The sequence below is a fragment of the Bufo bufo genome, chromosome 5, assembly GCF_905171765.1.
Source record: "Bufo bufo chromosome 5, aBufBuf1.1, whole genome shotgun sequence".
Lineage (NCBI taxonomy): Eukaryota > Metazoa > Chordata > Amphibia > Anura > Bufonidae > Bufo > Bufo bufo.
Genome location: NC_053393.1, coordinates 142,107,649 through 142,120,483, shown reverse-complemented (window position 1 = coordinate 142,120,483; position 12,835 = coordinate 142,107,649). Strand labels below are relative to the sequence as shown.

Below are 12,835 nucleotides of genomic sequence, written 5' to 3'. Positions count from 1 at the left end.
TGTTTCGGTCTAAAACACGGACAGTCATTTCCTTCCCTTGATATAACCAGGCCTGTATGATGAAACACATGTTTGATGCCTCGGAAGGGGTTCCCTGAAGACATGGCAAGGCTCTTGGATAGTAATTTGTAGTAAAATTCCTCAGTTCCCCTCGCACTCTTAAATGCTCTTGAGGAATTTTGGTTACAATGGACCAATTCAGTTCATAAGGGAACCTTTACTTGTTCTCCAGAAAAAGATCAAAATGTATTATACAAAAATCTTTCTCAGTACAAGCCCACTACCAATTCTGTAACTAATAAAACCTCTTAAAAATAATGAACACAAGCTGATTATCCCCAAATGCAGGGGTGTACCAGTACTAGAGTTGTTGCGATACCAAATTTTTGATTCGGTTTCGATACCATGAAAAAGTATTGCGATACTCGATACCATTCGATACCACGCGAAAAAAATAAACAAAAAAAGCCACGTGCATTCCTCATTTTTAAAAATGGCGAATCGCGCAGTTTTTATTTTATTTTTTCTGTTCCGGCATTCACCACCTAGATTTTTTTTTTATATTTTAATAGTTTGGACTTTTCTGACGTGGCGATGTAATATGTTTATTTATATATTTTATATGTGAAATTGGGAAAAGGGGGGTGATTTATACTTCATATTTTAGTGTTTTTTTTTTTTTCACTTTTTATTTAATAACTATTTCCCCCCTTAGGGGCTAGAACCTGGGATCTTTCATCCCTTTTCCTATTCACCCTGATAGATCTCTATCAGGGTGAATAGGACTCCACACTGTCCCTGCTGCTCTGTGCTTTGTGCACACAGCATCAGGGATGTTACCATGGCAACCAGGGCTTCTGTAGCGTCCTGGCTGCCATGGTAACCGATCGGAGCCCCAGGCTTACACAGCTGGGGCTCCGATCAGAAGCTGCCACTGCACCACCAATGAGGGGGAGTGGAGAGGTCCCTGTGGCCACTGCCACCAATGATTTTAATACTGGAGGGTTGAGAGGGGCCGGCGCACTGTGCCACCAATGATTTTAATGGGATGGGGGGATTGAGGGGGGGGGGGGGCACACTGCACCACCAATGATTTTACCCCTTTATACAGGAGGCGGGTACTAGCAGATCAGCGGCAGTTAACTGCCGCTGATCGCAGCTCCCTGTCAGGGGCAGGGTGCCGGCAATGCGATTCTGCTGCCGGCACCCGCCTCCTGTATGAGTTAAAGACTGACTACTGTATATGAGTCCAGACTTTCACTATTAGGCCACACAGAGCGGCGCCCAGCGATGTCTCAGCACTCACCATTTAGTCCTGGGCGCCGCTCCGTTCGCCCGCAGTGCCCCATTACTGTCTCCTCTCCTGCTCCACATGCTGCTGATTACTATCGGAGCGATGGGAGGAGACATCAGCTTCACTAGTGGGCGTTCCTTCTCCCTGGCTGTAGCGCTGTCCAATCGCAGCGCAGGGAAAAGGAACGCCCACTAGTGAAGCTGATGTCTCCTCCCATCGCTCCGATAGTAATCCTATCATTGGTGGCGCAGTGCGCCCGCCCCTCTCTTCTCATTGCCGCCCCTCCTCCGCCCCTCTCTTCTCATTGCCGCCCCTCCTCCGCCCCTCTCTTCTCATTGGTGGCAGCGGCAGCAGCACAGGGGGAGGGAGGACAGCTTCCTTCTCCCCGTGCTGCTGAGAGAGAACATGAGCGCGCCGATAGCAGCGCGCTCATGTTCAGAGATACTAGACTGCGCAGAAGCGCAGCCCAGTATCAAAAAAACGGAAATCCCGGTATCGTATCGATACCGGGACAAAAGTATCGATTGGGTATCGAAATTTCGATACCCGCAACAACCCTAACCAGTACACTGATATAATTAAAAACAAGGAGTTCATACTCGCCCCTTGTTTTCCTACTGTGCTGCAGCAAATTGTCCCTGTAATTCATTGACAGGACTTGTAAGCTTCGCTCAGGAAGTCCTCTCCATTATGTGTGTGCGGCTCATGAGTCCTGTCAATGTAATACTGATGCCTTGCAGTGCTGCCGTCCTACATTCAAAACCAAACAAGGACTACATCTGCATGGAGTTTGTATGTTCTCCCCGTGTTTCTGTAGGTTTCCGATAGGGGATTTAGATTGTGAGCTCCACTGGGGAGTGCGAGTGATGATAGTACGATAGTATATAAGTACGTAAAATAAATAATGTAATAAATACTACATGTATAAATTGGAAGCAGCTTCAGCAAAACACAAGTTTGGTCACAGAGCTACAAATCGATCTGCATGGGAAATTGGGTAGTATACACTTATAGAGTAGCAATCCGGAGTCGGTGTCAGCAGTACTGTTAATGTAGTACTGCAGTTAAGTGTTTGAGAGAGGTGGCATGGCACAGCATAGAGTTATAAGAATAGATCCTGCAGGATTGCTGCTTCATGAGGGATGCTAGTGATTATTAATACCAGGAGAGTTTATAGGTCCTCTTTAAGTTTACGTTGCCATTTAAATCATCCACTCTATTGTTCTGCTCCATGAAATGCGCACTTTGCGTTGTATAAACAGGTCACGACTTTGGATATTATATAAATAATTAAGTATTTGCTGTGGAAATCCCCATCTTAGCCTTCATTCCAAGGCTTTTACGTCTGCTCACTGAAAAAGGAGCGTAGGTTTTGTGCTGGTCTTCCACAGTGTCTTCTACTGGCGAGAGGTTGCAAATTACCCTGTTGAGAAATATCTATATTTAAAACACATTTTACTAATCTGGCTAACACGAAACTTCCTGCACATACGTCGCGCGGTCTGCAATGAAATTGCCAAATTTTAAGAATAAAAAAATAAATCAGGAATCTTGTTTTACTTTCTTTCTAGCACACTAGGCTGCACATAAGCATCACAGACTCCTAAGAAAGGAGAGGTCTTAACTAGGAGTGAATCGATTTGTATAAATCACTTTGTCTTATAGAAAAGAGTTCTGCACCTGTGATGGGGTGTCCTCAAAGCTGAAGACCCTCCCCAGCTGCTTGATAGGCAGGGTTTAACATCTTGGCCTTGCACCTGCGCCACCGCTCTGAGTAGCGGCACATACGCAGGGGCTCTGCCTCCGCTTCTAGAGCATCGACTGTGCATACACCATTTTACTTCCTCTTGGCAGTGCATGGCCAGTTGCTGCTCCTGAAGCATAGTCTCTGCGCTTGTGCCGCTACTTGGAGCAGTGGTGCAGGTGTGAGTTTGTCAGGGCCAGACCCATCAGTCAAGCCGTGGCGAGCATCCTCAGCTTTGGGAACACCTTTTCGCAGGTGTAGAACTCGATGAGATGAGACAATTCTTATAAATCAGTTCGCTCATCTCTAGTCTTCCTTTTTCCCTAGATATAAATATCAACTGTACCCATTATGCCCAGCTGTCGGGTAGTTTACTCTGAAGATGACAATTGATATCTAGATATTATGGAATGTGTGCATATGAGTATATTATACTTTTTGAGGTGGCCACTGTGCTTGGTGAACTGCTTGGAGGTTGCAGCTGTCCATTTGATAGCATTTGTGTTTGGTATCGGGCTGAGCTGCGCCTAGGCCATCTGACCGATAAACGTGACGTAATTGGCCTAGGGTAATCTGAGAAGAGGCAGTGGCGCTCGTTGGTTCATCACGGCCTCTTCAAGCAACTGATTGTTGAGGGTGCCAGGAGTCGGATCCTCACTGATAAGATACTGATGACCTATCCTGAGGATAGGTCATCAGTATGAAACACTTGGAAAACCCCTTTGAAGTTGGGTTGAACCCTGTTGAACTCAGTTGAGTTGAATCTGACAATGACTACATCAGTGGCTTTTTTTTTTCCATTTGATGCCTTCTAAAAATCTATTTTTGTTTGTATTTTGCAGTCATATTGCGGTTTTTGCCACAATCTAAACAAAATAACATTAAAGAAAAGCAATATCACTACATGTGAATACACTCTTGCGCTATTGAAGAGTACATCTACTTTTTATTTGCTTATTGGCTGCTTGCCTGCGTGATGCCGGATTTACTAGGACTTTATACTCCGTACCATTAGTTTATTGTAATCGCCTCAGTCAATATTCTCTTAAAAATAGTGTCAGACCTAGATATTATGTTTTATAAACCTTCATGGGCTGGATGAGAAAATATCTTGAAACAAATTACTCATATTATAACAGTTTCTACCACACCCTTATGTGGCGTTTTATAGGAAATACGAGAAGCTTCTGTCAGAGAACTGTCCTTTCATGAGCCAGTACTAGGAATGATCGAGTACAATAAAACAGTTATGCTACGCAATCCCTGCAAGAGCTCAGTTAGTCGCAAGATTTCCCATTGGCCTCTACTCCCATTAGATTTCACAGTGCATTAAATAAAGTGAGATTTCAATGAGGACGGAACAGATAAAAATAGTAACGAGTGTTCTTGAAAGCAATAGGTGTTACTGCTACAGCAGCAAGTCTGCAGTATTATACTTATTGTATGAAAAGAAAAACCCACGTAGGTATGTCAGCAGCGGGAAGGTTATAATTTGGACCCTTCTTCTTGCAGGACCCGCGCTGACGTCATCGCGCTCAACACGTGGTGAGCACAATGACGTCAGCACAGGTCCTGCTGAATGAAGATAGAAGAACCTTATATCTTCATTCAGCAGGACCTGTGCTAACGTCACAGCGCTCACCACGTGGTGAGCGCGATGATGTCAGCGCAGGTCCTTTTGCAGGTCCTGCGAGAAGAAGAAAGATGATAACGGCTGCGCGATCAAGTGGATGAGGTGAGTATTTTTTTAAATAATTTTTTAACCCTCAATGGACATTTTACTTAGCATTCTGTGTTAAAGAATGCTATTATTTTCCATTATAACCATGTTATAATGGACAATATTAAAGTAAATGGACTTTAATGGGGTTCCGGGGCTCATCCCTATATTTATTAACATCATCTCCTTAGCAACCATCCTTGAAAATCGCATTGCATCCACACTTGCTTGCGGATGCAATGCGATTTTCAGGCAGCCCCATTCACTTCTATGGGGCCTGTGTTGTGTGAAAAACGCAGAATATAGAACATGCTGCGATTTTCACGCAAAGCACAAGTGAGGCGTGAGAAACATCGCTCACGTACACAGCCCCATTGAAATGAATGGGTCAGGATTCAGTGCGGTGCAATGCGTTCACGTCATGCATTGCACCAACGCGGAAAACTCGCCCGTGTGAAAGGGGCCTTATTTTTTTTTTTACTCTACACCCTCATTGTATTTTGTGTGTTCATTTTTGTCTTTCTAATGTCTGTCAAGCTTTTGTCTAAGGGCTCTTTCACACTTGCGTTGTCCGGATCCGGCGTGTACTCCACTTGTACTCCACTTGCCGGAATTACACCCCGGATCTGGAAAAACGCAAGTGAACTGAAAGCATTTGAAGACGAATCCGCCAGGACGCTATTGAAGTCCTGGTTGCCATAGTAGGAGCGGGGAGCGGGGGAGCAGTATACTTACAGTCCGTGCGGCTCCCCGGGGCGCTCCAGAATGACTTCAGAGCGCCCCATGCGCATGGATGACGTGCCATGTGATCACGTGATCCATGCGCTTGGGGCGCCCTGACGTCACTCTGGAGCGCCCGGGGAGCCGCACGGACGGTAAGTATGCTGCTCCCCCGCTCCCCGCTACACTTTACCATGGCTGCCAGGACTTTAGCGTCCCCGGCAGCCATGGTAACCATTCAGGAAAAGCTAAATGTCGGATCCGGCAATGCGCCGAAACGACGTTTAGCTTAAGGCCGGATCCGGATCAATGCCTTTCAATAGGCATTAATTCCGGATCCGGCCTTGCGGCAAGTCTTCAGGATTTTTGGCCGGAGCAAAAAGCGCAGCATGCTGCGGTATTTTCTCCGGCCAAAAAACGTTCCGTTCCGGAACTGAAGACATCCTGATGCATCCTGAACGGATTTCTCTCCATTCAGAATGCATTAGGATAAAACTGATCAGGATTCTTCCGGCATAGAGCCCCGACGACGGAACTCTATGCCGGAAGAAAAGAACGCAGGTGTGAAAGAGCCCTAACCTTGTGTGGAAAGCATTTGCAGAAATTTCTAAACATTTTCTGGCTCTGGCATTTTATAAGAAACATGCGTTGATGCTCTATTGTTTTAGCGATCTTCTTATAATAGCAGCTATCAGTTCTTGGAAACGTCAGCTGTGTATTGTGTATTGGAATGGTTATGTGACTGATCCAAGTCTGTAATGATAACAGCTGCTGTTGTATTTTCTGCCACAATTATCTTGTATTTCTTCTTACAAATCACTTGGAGCTGTCATGGACTGACTGGTCCATTTTGCTTATTGGGGAATTTCGGAATACCAATTTTCAAGTGTGATTTACTAGTCTTAAAGCAGTTGTCCATGACTTTAATATTGATGGCCTAAGTATCTGATATGGTGGTGGTAAGCACTATGTCCTCTTCTGCTGCCTGTGACGTAATGTCCATCATGGCCTTTCTGCAATCAATCCCATTCAAGTGACCTGTAATACCAATATACAACATATAAGGCCTTAAAGGGATTGAGTAGTCCCATGATATTGATGTCCTATATCAGAACGGCAGGGGTACAACTCTGGACCCCCCCTGCAGATCAGGTTTTTTTTGTGAAGCGGCTGCATCTCACAAGCAAGCCCTGTGTCCTCTTCAGTGTTTACATTGTAGCAGTGGTGCATTGTAATTATACCGGTTTATCCGATTCAAGTGAACAGGAGAGGAAGCTGTAATTACACTGTACTGCCTCTACAGCATGAGCACTGTAGCTTCCTCAAACAGCAATTCGGTGGAGGATTGGGTGTACTGCTAGGTCATCAGTATCATGACGCTTTAAAGGAATTGTGCCACTAAAAATATTCAGTATTTTTCCAATCAACATCTGGAATCAAATACTTTTCTAACTGTATGCAATTCAACATATAGTATAGCCACTGAGTTATTCAATAACCTGTTTCTGTATAGTGCCACCTGCTGTCTATTTGTTTCCTCATCTCTGTCCGCCTACTGAGGTGGTCGCACATGCTCAGTTCCATCCTTCAACTGCCACCAGCCCTATGTACTGTTAGAAGCTGTGCCAGTTACAAGACATGCGCCCTAAGCTGTGATAGGGAGAGAGCTGCTTCAGAAAGGACAATTCACCTGAGAAAGGACACGCACCTCTGAGCTGCCAGCCTAAAATAAATCTAGCTGAACAATTAGAGCAATGAATAGGGAGATGTGACGTACAGGGCTGGTTCTAGCTTTGTTAGTGATTGTCGTGTACTATATGATAGCTGATTTTATTTTTTTTATATTTAAGGGGTCTTCTGGGATTTTAATACTGTTGACAAACTTGACACCCCACCGATCAGATACTGATGACCTATCCTGAGGATAGGTCATCAGTATTAATAACTGAGAAAACCCTTTTAATCACAGGATAACCCCTTTACGTTTTATCATTAGTAGTATTTACATTGGGATGCAGATTGGGGAACCGTCTGTTATCAACTGATCTATGCCAGTAAATATATTAGCCATGCAGATTTGTGTACTTGATTTTGCCCTGAAAATTCACAGCAAAGTACATCATAATAATTTACAAATGTGGATTTTGTATTCTGTAGTGGAAATACCTGCTCTGTGTGCACATGGCCTCTAATGACAAACAAACCCTACTTTGAAAGGGTTTTTCCGAGATTCTGATATTGATGGCCTATCCTCAGAATAGGTCATCAAAATCATATCAGTAGGGGTCTGTCTCCAAGCACTACTGCCGATCAGCTGTTTGAAGACCAGTCACGTGGCCTTAGGCACAGCTCAGTCCATTTCAAGTGAATGGGGCTGAGATGCAATACCATGCACAGCCACTATCCCATTAACAGCGCTGTGCTTGGTAAGCTGTGAGGAGCCTGCGGTGACACCCGGGACCCCTGAGGATAGGTCATAGATATCATAATCTCAGAAAACCTCTTTAAGTACCCACTAATACTCCAAATGACTACATTGCTACATTTTATTTTAATCTGGTAGAGTTTTAGGTCTTGGTAAAACGATCTATAAATAAGTATTCTTCATGCAGAAAACGAACTCATAAGCCGTGATAGACATGGTATAAACTGTTCATAAGAAAACACTACTAAGAGGAAGTACTAAATTAAAACGGCACAGTGCTATATATAGAGCAAGACAGGAAAGCATTTTGTGGCCAGAGGACTATAAATTATCATACTGCAGTATGGAGGCGAGGTTAGAACCCTTGTAATGGTTTCCCAAAAAAAGTCATTAATGAACATGCTTGATAAATGACCACAGACCACCTATGTAACTGTAATAGATTGTTTTAGTGTAAGCAGACCAACCACATGCTGTTTTATACACTTGACTGTGTATTTTTTGGAAGCAGTTTTACCCAGGATCTTTATGTTGGTTGCTTATTTGCGCATTAGCTGCTTTTTTGCAAGGCCTGCCGTATTTTCTTTGGAGAAGATAAAAGGCATTGCATGGAAAATGAAATTGTAGGTATTTACAGGCCCCAGGTCCTCAGTAATAGAACTGTATGAATCTTTGGCCCTAGATCCTCATCGCCTCAAACTCCCACAGACCACGCTTTATGCCATCTCAATGCTGCCAGGTATATTGGGTAAACCCCACATTTGAACAACAGAAAAAACACATGTAAAAGTGTCAAATTCTGTCGTTGTCCAGTAAGAAATGAGCTACAGTTGGAACATACGCCCACAATAAATGTTTCAGATTGAAGCTAAAATTTTACAGGACATTTCCATCAGAATTTTTTTTAATCACACATACACAGCCTATTTGTGACTATCCTATGTAATGTTTTGTCTTGTTAATAAAATCATGGGAGGATGGTTTTTGGGATATCATTATTCTGCTTCTTGTCCTGGCTCTTTTACTTTGTTTGGGCTTTTTAGCATGGCAGACAGTCTTACCTAACACCATGTCTGGCCAGAGAGATCGGTTCAGGCTCAAAGCATCACGCATGGCATTGATCAGATTGTAAACGCCTGCGAGCAGGGACCTCATTCCTCTTGTTTTATTTTTTTGACTCTTACTATTTATTATTTTATTATTATTATTATTATTATTATTATTATTATTATTATTATTAGTAGTGCGATGCTATTCTCTAAGCATCTTTATATAGGTCCGCCAAGAGAACAATAGAGCTTTCATACTGTTATCCCAGTTCTACACATAAAATTATTGTGAGGATTACCTTTCCGATATCATAATATGTGGACAATATGGCCACAGTGAACTTCCATCCGAGTGATGACTCCCCCTATGCACACATCTGCATGCTCCTGTCCACTGGTGCCATAGGCTCTTTACAGCACTGGGCACACATAGTGGTGCTGTGATCAGGAAAGAATTTATGCAGCAATATTGTCATTTAGCACATGCTGTGAATCCAGACACTGCTGTTTTTGATGGGTTTAATATTGCCAGCTGAAAACCTGAGCTGTACTCTGAGCTATTACTCCACTGGTTATGGTGATGTTTAAGACTCTTATTATACTGATCCTGTCATCAGATCCTAATTTTCATGTTTGTCTTTACAGCTGGGGAATGGCGGTCAATGTGTACTCTACCTCGATAACCCAGGAGACTATGAGCAGACATGACATCATTGCATGGGTGAATGACATTCTGTGTTTAAACTACACAAAGGTCGAACAGCTATGTTCAGGTATGTTATCTGCTGTTCATAATCCATACGGATCATTGGCATCCTGAAAATATAAATGCTTATGATACTGTATTTTGTTTCCTGCTTTTAGTATTAATATTATATATAATTTACTATGCCACCAATGCCATCATCTTACAAATGCAACAATGTTGTTGGGACAGATGGGATAGTTGAAATTAAGGGAGGAAATGAAGATGATTTATGAGGTCTTAGGGGTTGTCCAGGATTTGATTTTGATGGCCTATTTTCAGGATCGGCCATCAATATCAGATCGACAGGGGGCTGACAACCCCTTTTAAAGGGATTTTGTCAGCATGATCAACCCCATTGAACCAGGCATACTGCCTAGTAGGGTTGATCATGCTGATTAAAACTATACCTTTCTTTTGTCTGCATGTTTAACAGCTGCGGGATATTTGCGTTTTTATTCATTTGTAAATGAGCTTGTTGAAGCACCAGGGAGTGGGGGTGATTCCATGGAGCACTGGCTTTGTAACACCCCTGTGCTCTGCACATTCTCCTCCCCTTGATTGACAGGACTAGACATCAGGATACCGAGGGCAGAGCTGTGTCATGGCACGTACATATCATATACAGAAATTACTATAGCTTTACCATGTTGATGATAGAGTTTTTCTATGCTTAGAAAGCTAATACATATCACTGGTTTATTCTTAGGAACAATATATGGTAATAAAGACACCAGTAATATGTATTAGCTTTCTAAGTATAGAAAACCACTATTCTCAATATGAAAAGGCCTGTAGGTAAATGGTCAGTCTTGCATGTGGATTTCCCAGGTTCAAATCCCATGACCAAATTGACCAAATTCTAGATATTTTCTTACGTTATTTTTTCCCCTAATTTAACGCATCATAAAAGGCTAGTCTTACTATATTGAGAATAGAGGTTGTCTATGATCATAAATCCAATACATTGCTGGTTTATTCACAGGCACAATAAATGATTATTATGATATTAATAATATGTATTAGCTTTCTAACAATAGAAAATGTCTATTCTCAATTTAGTAATTGATTATGTGTAAATGAGAAAGAAAAAAATTACTAGAGAAAAAAATCTAGAATTCTCTCATTGGATTTGAACCTGAGACATCTACATGCCATGCTTACCACATATTATATTGAGAAAAGTGTTTTTTTCTACTTATAAAGCTAATACATATTACTGGTGTCTTTATGATCATATATTGTGCCTGTGAATAAATCGGTAATATGCATTAGCTTTCTAACCATAGAAAACCTCTATTCTCAACATAAGTCTATAGTAAGTAGTGTATACGATATATACATACTAGGACACAGTTCTGTGCTCAGCATGCTGATGTCTAATCCTGTCAATCGGGGGGATTGGGGGAGAGTGTGCAGAGGTGTGTTACAAAAACAGTGCTCCAAAGATTCAGCTCCAACATGCTAATATGCAGAAATCTCCGCAGCTGTTTAACGTACAGACAAATCTTTTTAATCAGCGTGATCAACACTACCAGGCAGTATTCCTTGTTTAATAGGGTTGATCATGCTGACAGCGGCTCTTTAAAGTCGGTCAACCATAGTGCTTTTATTAATCTGAGAAATAATAGAAATGTTATTACAAGACTAAATGGTGACTGAATTTTCAATATATACTGCAAATAATTTTGAAGAATTTGACCATAAAATGCAACACAAAAATCAACTACGTTGGAGCATAACTATTCAGAGAAATATAACATTTTGGCCATATTTTTCAGTATATTTACCATACCAGGCCTTTTGGTTTTTATAAGGTGTGTGCCCTGTTGGTGAGAATTGAAGGCAGAAATATGTTTGGTTTCAATGAGCAACCGTACCGCTTTTGATAAATTTATACCCCTAATGGTTTCTTTGCGACACTTCAATAAACTTAACAATTATCCTTAAAGAGGTTGGCCCATCTTGTACATTGGGGGCATATTGCTATGATATTCTCCCAATGCCTGATAGATGCAGGTTCCACCTATGGGACCTGCAGCTATCTCTAGAATGGAGCCCGCACAGTGTGGGAGAGCCGATCACAGCCATCCTCCATTTCTATGGAGCTGACGAAAATACTTGACTTTTTTTGTAAGCCCCATAGAACTGACTGGAGTGGTGGCCGCGCTTGCACGATGCGCTTCCCATTAATTTCCGTGGGACTTCTGAAAATAGCCGAGCACGCCCCTTGGCTATGTTCTGCACTCCCAAAGAAATGAATGGAGCGCAGCCTCGCATGCAAGATCCGCTAACCTTCACATTGCCGGCTCCGTTCTAGAGATAGGTTCGGGTCCTAGCTCGCACCTATCAGACATTTGTGGCTTATCTAGCGATATGCCCCCAATGTATGAAATGGGCCAACCCCTTTAACATTAGTAAAATTGTTTGGATCGCTGACCGCAGGTTTTATATTCAGGACCAGCCTATTTCTCAACCAGCACAAAGTCATGTGGGAAATTAAACTTTTTATGTCTGTCTGTAGCTAAAACATGAATTCAAGTTTCTTGTAATTTTCTAACAATGTGAACGGACATACTTTCTTAATTGTATTTTCCCCTCATGTGGCCAAAAATTAGCGTGGGTGGATTAGTAACTGTAACTAGGGCAGCAGTTAAAAGAGAAATTGTATTTTTTTATTTTTTTCCCCAGAGAAAAACAGAACTTTGTACTGTTTCTCTAGAACAGTGGACACTTTTGTGTGTATGGAGGACGAAGTCTTATATTGTTACATGTAATGAATGCTTATTAAATGTAATATGTGCCTTTTATGCTCTTATGTGCCAAATGGTTGTGACTCCTTTATACCAAACAATTAAAGGGCTACACAGTAATTTTGGCTGCGACACCCATCTCATGACCAGAGATTGCTGGGTAGCAGTTCAGCCAATGAACTGAATGGAGGTCATGGCACAAATTGCAAGTTGCAGTGCCCACAACCCCAGCGTTGGACATGTGATGGGTGTCACAGTCAAGATCACTGTGTAGCTCCATCCTAATTGTGGTATAAATTAGAAGTTCTACAACTTTGTAATATACTTTGTTTCGATTCCTCACCATTTTCTAGATTTGTGTTTCCTGTCAGCAAATTTTTACTAT

General features: G+C 42.3%; 1 protein-coding gene across 3 annotated transcripts in view; it reads left to right on the top strand.

Annotated features, from left to right (window-relative positions):
* The window catches only part of MAPRE2 (microtubule associated protein RP/EB family member 2), a 200,452-nt gene that overhangs the window by 127,101 nt on the left and 60,516 nt on the right, over positions 1 to 12,835 (top strand). For all 3 annotated transcript variants that reach the window (XM_040431897.1, XM_040431898.1, XM_040431896.1), the window contains one exon: positions 9,598 to 9,725. In XM_040431897.1, coding sequence (XP_040287831.1) covers positions 9,605 to 9,725 — 121 coding nt within the window. In that variant the 5' untranslated portion in view covers positions 9,598 to 9,604. The remainder of the gene's footprint in view (positions 1 to 9,597; positions 9,726 to 12,835) is intronic.